The sequence below is a fragment of the Chinchilla lanigera genome, unplaced genomic scaffold (genome assembly GCF_000276665.1).
Source record: "Chinchilla lanigera isolate Chin_1 unplaced genomic scaffold, ChiLan1.0 scaffold00054, whole genome shotgun sequence".
Classification (NCBI taxonomy): domain Eukaryota; kingdom Metazoa; phylum Chordata; class Mammalia; order Rodentia; family Chinchillidae; genus Chinchilla; species Chinchilla lanigera.
The window spans coordinates 11,143,275-11,155,107 of record NW_004955455.1 but is presented as its reverse complement, the minus strand read 5'-3'; the positions used below and the strand labels follow the sequence as shown (position 1 = coordinate 11,155,107).

Genomic DNA, 11,833 nt, shown 5'->3' with positions numbered 1-11,833 from the left:
CCTGTAATCTCAGGCTGAGGCAGGAGGATCACTGCCAGGTCAAGGCCTGGTTTATATAGTGAGTTCAAGTCCAGCCTGAACTGCATAATGAGACCAAAAAAAAAAAAAAAAAAAAAAAAAAAAAAAAAGGGCTGAGGATGTAGCTCAATGCAAAGGCCTTAAATCACCAGTACCACAAATTAGAAAAAAAGAAACAAAATAGCCATCCTTTCTCTCATTCAACCACTCATCTCATCTATCAACATATATTTAGGGCCAGGATTGCTAAGTCTGCAGGGACATTACTCTCTTCTGAAGCTGGTCCTGGGTTCAACCCTCAGCACCATAAAACAACTGTCTTGGTTACTCTTCTCTTGTTGCTGAGACAAAATACTTCACACTCAGAATTAAGGAAGGAAAGGTGTATTTAGCTAACAGTTTGTGGAGGTTTCAGTCCATACTCAGCTGGCTCCAAGGCAGAGCGGCACATGGCAGAGGCAACAGTTCAAGGGAACAGAAGACAGTCAAAGCAACAAGAGCAAAAGGGAGGAGCAGCAGCAAGCAGCTTCTTTCCCTCCCTTACATTGTATGCAAACTACCAGCCCAAGGGTAGGTGTAGCACTCACACCCATAATCCCAACATTGGACTATGAATCAATCATAAAGTCTAGAAGCCCACTCCAAGACTGCATGAGGCTTTGCGAGGACATCCAGACAATCCAGACAAACCATAACACCAACCAAACAGAAAACCTGGCAAACACACAGTACTCCTCTCTGACCATTGGAATATTTGGAATACCCAGGAAGGCAATGAACTGATTCTGCAGAAATGGGTGTTAAAGGGATGAGAAAGCAGAAAAGTTTTTGGTCCCTAGACACAAAGGGTCTTTTGGGGATAAACAAAGGCTAGAAATGCACTGGCTTCTGCTAGTCCTCTTATCTTACATTTCAAGGAAACAATTCAGCCAAGAGCTAGTTGACAAGAGCAGTACAAAAACAGATGCCAGGGAAAGGCAGGTGCTATAAATGGAGAAAACTCTATGGTGAATAAATGCTTATTTATTAAACAAAGTCCTATTACCTATAAGAAACTCTTAACATAATTCCATTTCAAATTCCTTTTCTTCAAAGTTCTAAATAAGAAAAAAGCAAACTGTCTAGTCAGTTAAATGTATGAAGGTATTACCTCAGTAAAGGTTCAGAGAATGAATTTTCAGATCTCACAGACCCAACTTGTTCACTTATGAGCAGCACAGCCTTGGGACAATCAACTATCTCTCTCCCCTACTTCTCTCTTTTTTGGCACTAGATGGAATGCAGTGATGCTCTGCCACTAAGCTATATTCCCAATGCTTTTTGTTCTTTATTTTGAAATAGAGGTTTGTTAAGTTGCCCAGGTGGGACTGGAACTTTCAATTCTCCTGCCGCAGTCTCCCTCAGTCTCCCTCAGCAGTGGGATTACTGGCCTGTTCCACCATGCCCGCATGAGACAATTTTTTTTTCTTTTTTGAGACAGGGTCTTGCTGTGTAATTCAGGCTGGCCTCAAATTTGCAGCAAGCGTCCTGCCTCAGCCTCCTGAGTGCTGGGATTACAGGCATGGGCCACCATGCCTGGCTCCCCCTCCCACTTGAAAAATGCTATTATCTTTATTTTGCTCTTTATATTTTGGGTTTCTTATATAAGAGAAACCATGGGCTATTTAAACTTGTGTCTTGGGGTTGGGGATTTAGTTCAGTGGCAAAGTGCCTGCCTGGTAAGCACAAGGTCATGAGTTTGATTCCTGGTACTGGAAAAAAACCAAAAAACCAAAATAATAAATAAATAAATAAAACAATAAATAAAACTTGTGTCTGATTTATTTCACTTAACATATGGTCTCAGGGGGCATCCATTTACCTACAAATGGCTCAAGTTTATCCTTCTTTATGGTGAAATAGTACTCCATTATGTAATCATTACTGCAAACATACTAAAAATAAATACATAATAATAATAAATAAAATAAAAGAATATGCACACATGTACATATATAGTCATGAAGGAACTTGGAGAATATATTGCAAATCTTTAACTGTTGTCACATCTAGGGAAGGGAGGTGGGTGGAGGCCAGGATTATGGGAGCTGGGCACATTTTATTCAGCATATTTACCTATCTCCTGGTGACTTTCAAATGCAGTGATTAAGAAATAAAAATTAAAAGTTGTACATGTATTTAAAAATACATTAAGTATTTACTATGTGCCATATGTTGTGCTGAAAATTTAAAAGTATGCTCAGTTCATTTAATACTTCCAACATGCCTATGAAATGGTTTCACTTTACACTTAGTCTCCCTTTACAAATTAAAAAACTAAAGTTTACCTGGGTATGGTGGTGCATGCCTGTAATCCCAACTACTTCGGAGATTCACATTTGAGACCAGGCTGGGCAGTTCAGCAAGACCTTGTCCAAATAAACAAATAAATGAGGATGTATATCAGCACTCTCCAAGTTCAATAACCAGGACTGCAAAAACAAACAACAAAACAAAAACCAAAAAAGCTAAGGCTCAAGTAACAACAAGACTAAACTAAAACCAAAAAGTTCAGGTTTAGAAGTGCTGGAATTGGGGCCGGGGATATAGCTCAGTGGCACAAGTGCCTGCCTGACAAGTGCAAGGTCCTGAGTTTGATTCCCAGCACCAAAAAACAAACAAACAACAACAACAACAACAACACAAAAAGTGCTGGGACTGCTGGGTATGGTGGACATGCCTGTAATCCCAGGACTCAGGAGGCTGAGGCAGGAGGATTATTTTGACTTCAAGACCAGCCTGGGCCACAAAGTGAGCTCAAGGCCAGCCTGAACTGCATAGCAAGACACTGTCTTTAAAAAAAAAAAAAAAAAAAAAAAAGTGCTGGGATTTAAACGCAAATCTGACTTTCACCCCAAGATCTTGCTTTTTATGGCTTTTTTGTTTTGTTTTTTTGGTTACTGGGATCTAATCCAGTGCCTACACATGATAGGCAAGAGCTCTACCACAGTTAAACTCCCAGCTGAAGACTTTGCTTTTTTCTTAACCATTTAAAAATTGCAATGATGTCTCTAAGCTAAAGGAGATAGAGGATTTTTCTTTTCTTTTTTTCTTTTTAACACAGGGGCTCATTATGTAGTTTAGGCTGGCCTTTAACTCACTCTGTAACCTAGGGCAGGCAGGACCCCCTTTTTGTCCATTAGGATACCTCCTCCCTAGGTGCACCTGGGAGGCTGAGCGGGAAGGACCACTAGAGCTCAGGAGCTGGAGAATACCAACCCGGGGAGTACGGAGAGCCACACCCCCCCCCACACACACCCCGCATCACGAAACTTTGCCAGAGGGGAAGGACTCTCACTGAGAAAGAGTGCCCCACCCTGGGCTCCCAGCAGGGGCTCAACAGTCTCAAATCCCTCCACACCGTCCCCTTTCCCTTAAATAAGGTCTGCATTGCTGGACAGAGCTCACTCTTGGGGATAATATCCTAATCAGAAAACCCTTCCTTCAATTCAGAGGGTGCCCACCCTGGACAAATATTTCAGAAGAGGACCAGCTAGGGGTGCCTTGTTTTAAAAATGAAGAATCTCTGCCGGTGTCGTGTTGCACATCTGTAATGCTAGCTACTCCGGAGGCGGAGACAGAAGGATCGCGAATTCGAGGCCAGTCTGAGCAATTCAGGGAGACTCTGTCTCAAGTCTCAAAACAGCGGGAGAGAGACTGAACTAGGACCCCTCCTGTGCGCCTAACTGCACTAGCGGCTTGCCCTAGAAGCCGACCTTGCTTCAGAGATACCTTTTCATTGACTAGTTTCAGTCAAAACTCGTAATCTTTCTGAGACCGGGTGGGAGGTACGTGAAGAAGGGTCGTCACCCGACTTCTAGAGGCTGTCGTTCGAAAACACACTCTGGGCCAATCTCAGGGGATTTGGAATCACTTTCCTAAGCTCAGGCAGAAGCTCCCCTCGCACCCCTCTAGACAGCTGGGTGGTCCTTGTGACTCAGCCCCAGCTATACCTTCTGTGTGTGCGGGCCTCACAGATAGCAGTCCATTGCCGGGGCAACCGACGCCGTGAGCGGTGCATTGTGGTCTGCAACAAAATGCAAGAGAAAAATCCTGAGGGAACCATTGAGCCCATGGACCAATGGGAAGAGCATAATGTCTGAGATAAACCAATAGGGACGCGCGGCGTGGGCGGGGCCTGAGGGCGCAGGGCGGGGCCTAGCCGCTAGGCGGCGGCGGCTGGCGTGGGGCTACTTTAGATGCGCCACGGCTTCGGTAGCTACAGCGTCTCTGTGCCGGCCCGAGTGGTGCCAACACCTCCTGTAGGAGACCGTTGCAGTCAGCCAGCCCCTGCTCCACGGTGAGAGACTCGGGGGTCCTCCCTACCTGGCGTTGCCCCAGTTGGCTGGAATTCTCCCGCTGTGAGGTCAGCAGGACCCGTGTTTCCTCAGAAGCGGGGGTGGGGGCGTCGTCCAGGGTGGCCCCGGCAGGGGGTGGGGAGCCCGCGGCTCGGAGGCGCGGCCCGTACCTCAGCCCCTAACCTATAGCGCGGGCCTCGACCCCTAGGTGACCATGTGCGACCGAAAGGCGGTGATCAAAAATGCGGACATGTCGGAAGAGATGCAACAGGATTCGGTGGAGTGCGCTACTCAGGCGCTGGAGAAATATAACATAGAGAAGGACATTGCGGCCCACATCAAGAAGGTGAGGACAGGGCACAAGCCCCAACTTACTTCTTTCTCCCCTTCCTACATCCCCAAGGCGCGCGACGGAGCTTCTGGGGACACGAGGGAGGCACGGGGCGTAGACCTTTCCAGAAAGGACGCAAGTGAATTTGCGCTCCTATGGGGAGCACCAGACCCTTGGCGGCCGAAGTTTTTTGTTTTTTAGGGTTTTTTTTTTTTTGTTAATTACACTGCTCCACGGGGGAAAGCGCCACCTAGCAACGGTTTCCAAGATCAGGGAGCTGTGCGCAGTTCCCTCTCCTGTAGGATTCCTGCATCCAGGATCCATCTGGGTGTTCCTGAGGGGGGAGCTGCGTGGGAGTTTCCAGCCGGCCCAGAGGGAAATCTCCAGCCTCCCAGTGGGGAGCTGGTCAGCAGTTAAGGGAAAGTGAGGGGCAGTGGTGATAGGGGCTGGGGCAGGGGCTTGGTAAATGGCAGTTTGCAGAATGCTTGGCAGGACAGCCAACTTCTCCAGCTGTGTTTTCTGGAAGGGAAGGAAGCTGGCAGCCCAAGGTGTGGGAGGTTACAGTGGAGAACGTGAAGATGGACGATGAGACAAATCTATACACACACAGCAGTGTGTACATCTAGCCTGTAAGAAGAGTCCTCTTTTTGATAGACGGAAAAGAAGTTTTCACACTACGTAATATGAGAGCTAAGAATAGCCAAATTTTGTGTTGAATCATCACAAGGAATTGTAAGAATTTTATACAGAGATTATCTTTGGCCCTGTCAGTTATACTCCGAGGGAAGACATTAACACAGGTTTTCTAGTTCCATTGCTCCCTGAGGTGGAGAAAGAGGGAGGAGATGTTCCTGAAACTTGCTCCTTTGAGGACCAGGTAGTGGGTTAGCACCACTGATGTGGAGAGAAGGCGTATTTAAATTATTAGGGATAAAATTTGGCCAGTTAGCTGTCAGGTTCTGCTTCCAGCAGTCTTATAGGAAGAGAGGCCTGGTTAAGAGTCTTGTTCTTTTAAATCTAATTTTTTGTTTTACAGAGCTGGGGGTGAAACCAAGGTCCTATGCATTGTCCTGCCACTAAGCTACATCCCCAGCCTAAATCTAAATTTTGATTGGCAGTTGTTTAAATGCTAATTAACAGCCCCCCCTCCCTCCAAGGCTGTTGCTTTGTGTTTCATCCCTAGCTCTTTTTTTGTTCGTTTTGTTCTGTTTAATTTTTTGCCTTTTTGAGATAGGGTTTTACTATGCAGTTCAGGCTGGTTTTGAACTCACTTGTGGCCTGCAACTCGCAGCAATCCTCCAGCCTTAGCCTCTCCAGTGCTGGAATTACAAGCCTGCGCCACTGCACCCAGACCTCGCCGGATTTTTCTTTTGAGACAGGATCTAGCCCTGGCCAGGCTTGAACTTGCAGTTCTGCAACCTTCCAGAGGGCTTGGGATTACAGGCATGTGCACCATGTCCATTTAAGCTGTCCTTTTGGAAATTTTGTTTACAGGAGTGGAAATTTTGTTTACAGGAATGTAGTTAAAATCAGGTTTGGGTGCATGGTAAATGTAATAGGATTGTTTGGTTTTACTTTCCCAGAAGAACGTAATAAATTACTGTCACCTACTATCAGTGAATTTATTTTTATTTTATATATATATATATATTTTTTGGTTTTTTGGTTTTTCTCCGCTACCAGGAACCGAACTCACGACCTTGCGCTTGCCAGGCAGGCGCTTTTGCTGCTGAGCTAAATCCCCGGCCCCTATCAGTGAATTAAGAATGTAGAAATCAGTAAGGTGGAATTACCATACTAACAAAGCATCCTGTCTTTGAAGGCTGACCTTCCTCTTCAGCCCCCATTCTCATCTTAGTTCAGACTGCAAATATATTTGCATCAATGTACTGTGTGGGCGACTTGGAGCTGGGGAACATTCTTTCATTCAAAGAATTTGCAGATGACAGTGTTCCTCTGCTGTTCTTATAGGGTTCTGGCTTATCCAGGAAGTGAAGTCTCGTTAAGTTTAGCACTAAAAGTCTAGTTTTGTTTTGTTTTTTTTTTCCTTCCCAGGAGTTTGACAAGAAGTACAACCCCACCTGGCACTGCATTGTGGGGAGAAACTTCGGTAGTTACGTGACGCATGAAACCAAACACTTCATCTACTTCTACCTGGGCCAGGTGGCCATTCTTCTGTTCAAATCTGGTTAGAAGCATGGACTGTGCCACACACCCAGTGATCCATCCAAAACCAAGGACTGCAGCCTAAATTCCAAATACAGAGACTGAAAATCTTCAGCCTTGCTAAGGGAACACCTCGATCTTTGAACCTTTTTTGTGTTGTGTACAGGGCATTCTCTGTACTAGTTTGTTGTGGTTATAAAACATTTAGCAAAACAGCCTACGTTTGTATTTATTTTCTGTTCCATCCTTTGTGCCCCATGTGTTTTTCTTTTAATCCATTCCTTTAAAAAAATAAATCTGTTGGCAATGTATATGTGTGAACTATAATTTGTTCAAATAACAGAGTTGAAGGTGGTTTATAAATTCATCAGATAACCAGGTTGGTGGGGATGAATTCTCAGTTAACTTTCTGTGGGACTGGCCATCTTGGTACTACAGTCTTACATCTCACCTGTCCAGCAAAACATGGTAACATGATGGCACATGCCTATAATTCAGCACTTGAGAGGCTGAGGCAGGAGGATCACTGAGTTTGAGGCAAGCCTGGATTACGTAGTACAAGACTGTCTCTAAAAAAGATGGAAGGGGTTTTTATTTCCTGCCATACTGGGCATTGAAGCCAAGGTCTTTCCACTGACTTACATCCTTCGTCCTTTTTTGAGACTGTCTCACTACATCACTAAGTTGTCCAGGCTCGACTTAAATGAGATCCTCTTGCCTCAGCCTCCAAAAGTGCTGGGTTTATAGGTGTGTGTCACCTTACCTGGCTTGGAAAGTGATCTTAACAGGGAAAATAAGTTTTGTGGAGCAGTCCTCCATGTTTATATAATGAAGTCTTCACAGGAATTTAAAGTTTACAAAGTGTGAACTGAAGCTTTTTCATTAAAGGACCAAAATAAATTGAATAACCATCAAAGGTTTCCTGCTGTCAAGACTACAGTTTGAGGAAGAAATACAAGTATGGGAGACTTGGGTTTTTCTCTTCAATCCTGGGGATTGAGTTTAGAGGCTCACGAGTTCTAGTAAGCTATCCCCCAGCCTTTTTACTTACTTTTTTGTGTGTGTGTGTACTGGAAATCGAACTCGGGGCCTTGCACTTGCCAGGTGAGCTACATTCCTGGCCCCTTATTTTGTTTTTTTTTTGAGATTACAGTATTGCTATGTAGTTCAGGCTGGCCTTGAACTTGTGGGGGTCTTTCTGCCTCAGCCTGCCAAGTGCTGGGATTACAGGTATGCCTTTTAAAAACAATGTTTTTGATTTTGAGCTGCTCTCATTGTTACCCAGGCTGTCCTCTTGACTAGCTGGGCTACAGATATGTACACCACCCGTGTATCACTGCACCTAGCTGAGGGTTAGCTTTTGTAGGTAAAAGAAATATGCCACAGGCTTAGATAACCCACACTTACCTTGGGAAAATCTAAGAAGCCATCTTAGTTTCTCTATGTTATTGTCACATGAGGTAGAGTTTTAGATGGAGATTTCTCAGCAGCCAGGCTACTGCTGCACAAGAGGTAAGGATATAAATTGGTAGGGTGCTGTGCGTGGTAGGACACGCCTGTAATCCTAGCAATTGGGAGGCTGAGGCAGGAGGATCATTGTGACTTTAAGGCCAGCCTGGGCTACAAGGCCAGCTTGAACTGCATACTGAGACTCTTGTCTCAAAAAAAAAAAAAAAAAAATTGGTAAGGTGAGCAGTAGCAGTAGTGTCAGGATAAGAACATCTCTAAACTCTTACTATCTTGTGTAGTGAAGCTCTGCATCACTTTTAATTTTTTTTTATTGTTACAGTCTTTGATCAATCTTACATTCTTATGTCTGGTGGACTGAGCAACTTCGTTGAAGATAACAATATGTAATGTAGCAACCATTGTTATCCCTATCATTTTGTTTTGAGGCCATGTACCATTTTTGTTGTTTTTGTGTTGTTTTGATTTTGTCTTCATTGTTGTTTTGTTAGTCTTTTTAATTTTTAAAATAAAAAAATTTTAAAAAAAATCTCTAAAAGTTTGTTTCTTTACCAGAATTTGAGGTAAAGTTCTATTTAGAGACGGATCTCACCATGTAGTGAGGCCTTGAACTTATTATGTAGCTCAGGCTGGTCTCAAACTCATGGTGATCCTTTGGCCTCAGCCTCCCAAATGGCCGGATTACAGGTGTGTGCCACCACGCCTGGCCTGGAACATCAGGATTGGGAGAATTTCAGGGTAGGAGTACAAAAATGTTTTACTCTTTATTGTTGCAGTTAAAACAACAGGGCTTTTTAAAAAAACAAAAATCATGTAGTTCAGGCTGGCCTTGGACTTCCCAGGCTGGCCTGAAACTCACAGTGATCCTCCTGCCTCAGCCTCCCAACTGCTGAGATTACAGCATGTACCACCATACCCAGCAACAACAGAGCTTTTTTTTTTTTTTCCTATTCTTTTTTTTTTCTTTTTGGTGCTGGTGGGGATCAAACCAGGGCCTCATGCTTGCTAGCCAAGTGTTACACCTCTGAGGCACATCCCTAGCCTAAAAAGGTTTTTTCCCCTTATTATTTCTGCAAAAAAGATGCATTGAGGTGATTCAGATTTTTTTTTGTTTGTTTTTTTCTTTTTTGGTTTTTCTCTGGTACTGGGAATCAAACTCACGACCTTGTACTTGCCAGGCAGGTGCTGTGCCACTGAGCTAAATCCCCAGCCCCTTAGATTTGTATCTAAGAAAAAAGCTCGAGGAATTTAGACACCAAAGCCATCTCCTTTCCAGTTATCCCTGTTCCAAACAGATGATCTTTTTCTAACAACAGACCCGAAAGCTGATTCAAGACCTTTCAGCTGAAATTAGGGGTACTAATCTGACTTGATTGGGTCCATATCTACTGTTAGGAAGTTGGCAGCTTGTGCTTTCATTTTTTGATTCAGATGTGAGAAAACCATGTTGCTATGGTGATAAGACTTGGTTGATGGCTTATGAAGTTCCTTCCAGTGCCTGCTCTTTCCTGTTAGTTTCAAAAGCCAATAGGCTCCAGCTGGTTGAAAACAAAATGTAACCTAAAAGTTTTTCTAGTCTCAAATGCCCTTAGCTGTTCTTCTCTGAGATAGTTGTGTACAGCTACCTGTATCTGGAACCTAAGGGCAAGATCTTACAAAGATACATAAATGGTCCTTACTGTGCTGGGCCAATAATCAGCATATCTGAATCTCTTTTGAAAAGGCTTCATTGGCTAGACTGAGGTTGTAGTAGTGATGGACGCCTTGGACTGAGTTGTAAAGCACAAAACAAAAAGGCCAAGAGATTCCTTGAGAAGAAAGAACCAAAAGTTAATGCCATGCTGATTAAAGGGGGAAATGCAAATACAACAGTGACCCAAGTCCTGGAAAATGTGTATGCACTAAAAAACCATAGGGAGTTCTGTATAAAGAGAAAAACAGCTGAGTATGGTGGTGCACACCTATAATCCCAACACCAGGATGCTGAGGCAGGAGGAATGTTGTGAGTTCGAGACCAGCCTGGGCTAAAAGTGAGCTCAAGACCAGCCTGAACTGCATAGTGAGACCCTATCTCAAAAAGACAAAAAAGAAAAAAATATTACAAGACCATCTGAGGATCCATCATCACTGGAATTCTTTTCAAAGAAGTCAGATTGTTCTTTTTTCATGTGTGGATCCCACAATAAGCATCCCAGTAACCTAGTTATAGGTTGTATGTATGACTACCATGTGCTGGATATGATTGAATTAAGTGTTGAGAAATTTGTGTCTCTAAAAGATACTAAGAATAGTAAATGTCCCGAGGGAACAAAACCCATGTTAATATTTGCTGGCGATGATTTTGATGTGACAGAAGACTACAGAAGACTAAAGAGTCTTCTTTTTTTTTTGTCTTTTTGAGACAGTGTCTCACTATGCAGTTCAGGCTGGGCTTGAGCTCACTTTGTAGCTCAGGCTGGTCTCAAACTTGCAAAGATCCTCCTGCCTCAGCCTCCCAAGTGCTGGGATTATAGGCATGCACCACCATGCCTGGCCTAAAGAGCCTTCTTATTGATTTCTTCAAAGGCTCCACAGTAGCAAATATCCGCCTGGCTCGGTTAGAGTATGTTCTGCACTTTGTCTGTGGCCATTCCACCCTGAACATGCTCTATCTCATCTGTTCTACACTTCACCACTTTGAAGGGGAAGGTTTACTTTCAAAGCTACAAGCTGCTCTTGAAGAAATCCGGTTGCAGAACACCACGGATTGAGTTGGAAGAGATGGGAACTTCATTGGATCTGGTTCTGAGGAGGACACACCCGGCTTCAGATGACCTTTATAAGTTATCCATGAAAATGGCAAAAGCTCTCAAGCCAAAGAAGAAAAATATGTCCCAGGATACTTTTGGTACAACTTATGGAAGGATTCATATGCAGAAACAAGACCTAAGCAAACCACAAGCCAGGAAAATGAAGGGATTAAAGAAGCGACCTGCAGTAAGGCTAACAGAAGACCAGGAGAAAAAGTCAAAGAGAATTAAAAACAATTAATAGAACTTAATCAACAAAAAGCCTTGAGCAGGCCAGGGATATAGCTCAGCGGCACAGTGCCTGCCTGGCAAGCATGAGGCCATGAGTTCGATTCCTGGCACCAAAAAAAAAAAAGGCTTGAGCTAAGTTATCCACAATTAAACTGCTAGCCAAATCACAGATTGGTTTCTTAGCAAGGACCCTTAACCCTAAATTTCATACTCAAAACATTTATGGCTTTTTTTGTTTTTGTTTGAGACAGAGTCTCACTGTATAGTTTAGGCTGGTTTGAACTCACTATGTAGCTCAGACTCACCTCAAACTTGCAATGATGCTCCTGCCTCAGCCTCCCAAGTGCTGGAATTACAAGTGTTTGCCACCATGCCTGGACTATGGCTTTTTTTTTTTAAACAGCAAACAGTGGAGAGTGTAATAAAGAGACAGTGACAGCAGGCTGAGGCAGGAGGATTCCAAGTTTGAGGCCAGCCAAGGCAATTTAACAAGA

The 11,833-nt window shown here is 43.8% G+C and overlaps 1 protein-coding gene across 2 annotated transcripts; it reads left to right on the top strand.

Annotated features, from left to right (window-relative positions):
• Positions 1 to 4,247: 4,247 nt before the first annotated feature.
• Positions 4,248 to 7,067, top strand: Dynll1 (dynein, light chain, LC8-type 1). Of its 2 annotated transcripts, none has more exons than XM_005396503.2 (3): positions 4,248 to 4,357; positions 4,564 to 4,701; positions 6,742 to 7,067. In XM_005396503.2, exons 2-3 carry the CDS (start codon positions 4,570 to 4,572, stop codon positions 6,877 to 6,879), a joined length of 270 nt encoding a protein of 89 aa, XP_005396560.1. In that variant the 5' UTR covers positions 4,248 to 4,357; positions 4,564 to 4,569; the 3' UTR covers positions 6,880 to 7,067. The 2 variants fall into 2 exon arrangements, with proteins under 2 accessions (XP_005396560.1, XP_005396561.1); XM_005396504.2 differs by having other exon boundaries at positions 4,249 to 4,423.
• The last annotated feature ends 4,766 nt before the right edge of the window (positions 7,068 to 11,833 follow it).

Coding starts and splice junctions, on each gene's coding strand:
- Dynll1 (XM_005396503.2), top strand. CDS start 4,570: ATGTGCGACCGAAAGGCGGTGATCAAAAATGCGGACATGTCGGAAGAG. Junction 4,702..6,741: donor TTGCGGCCCACATCAAGAAG/GTGAGGACAGGG, acceptor TTTCCTTCCCAG/GAGTTTGACAAGAAGTACAA.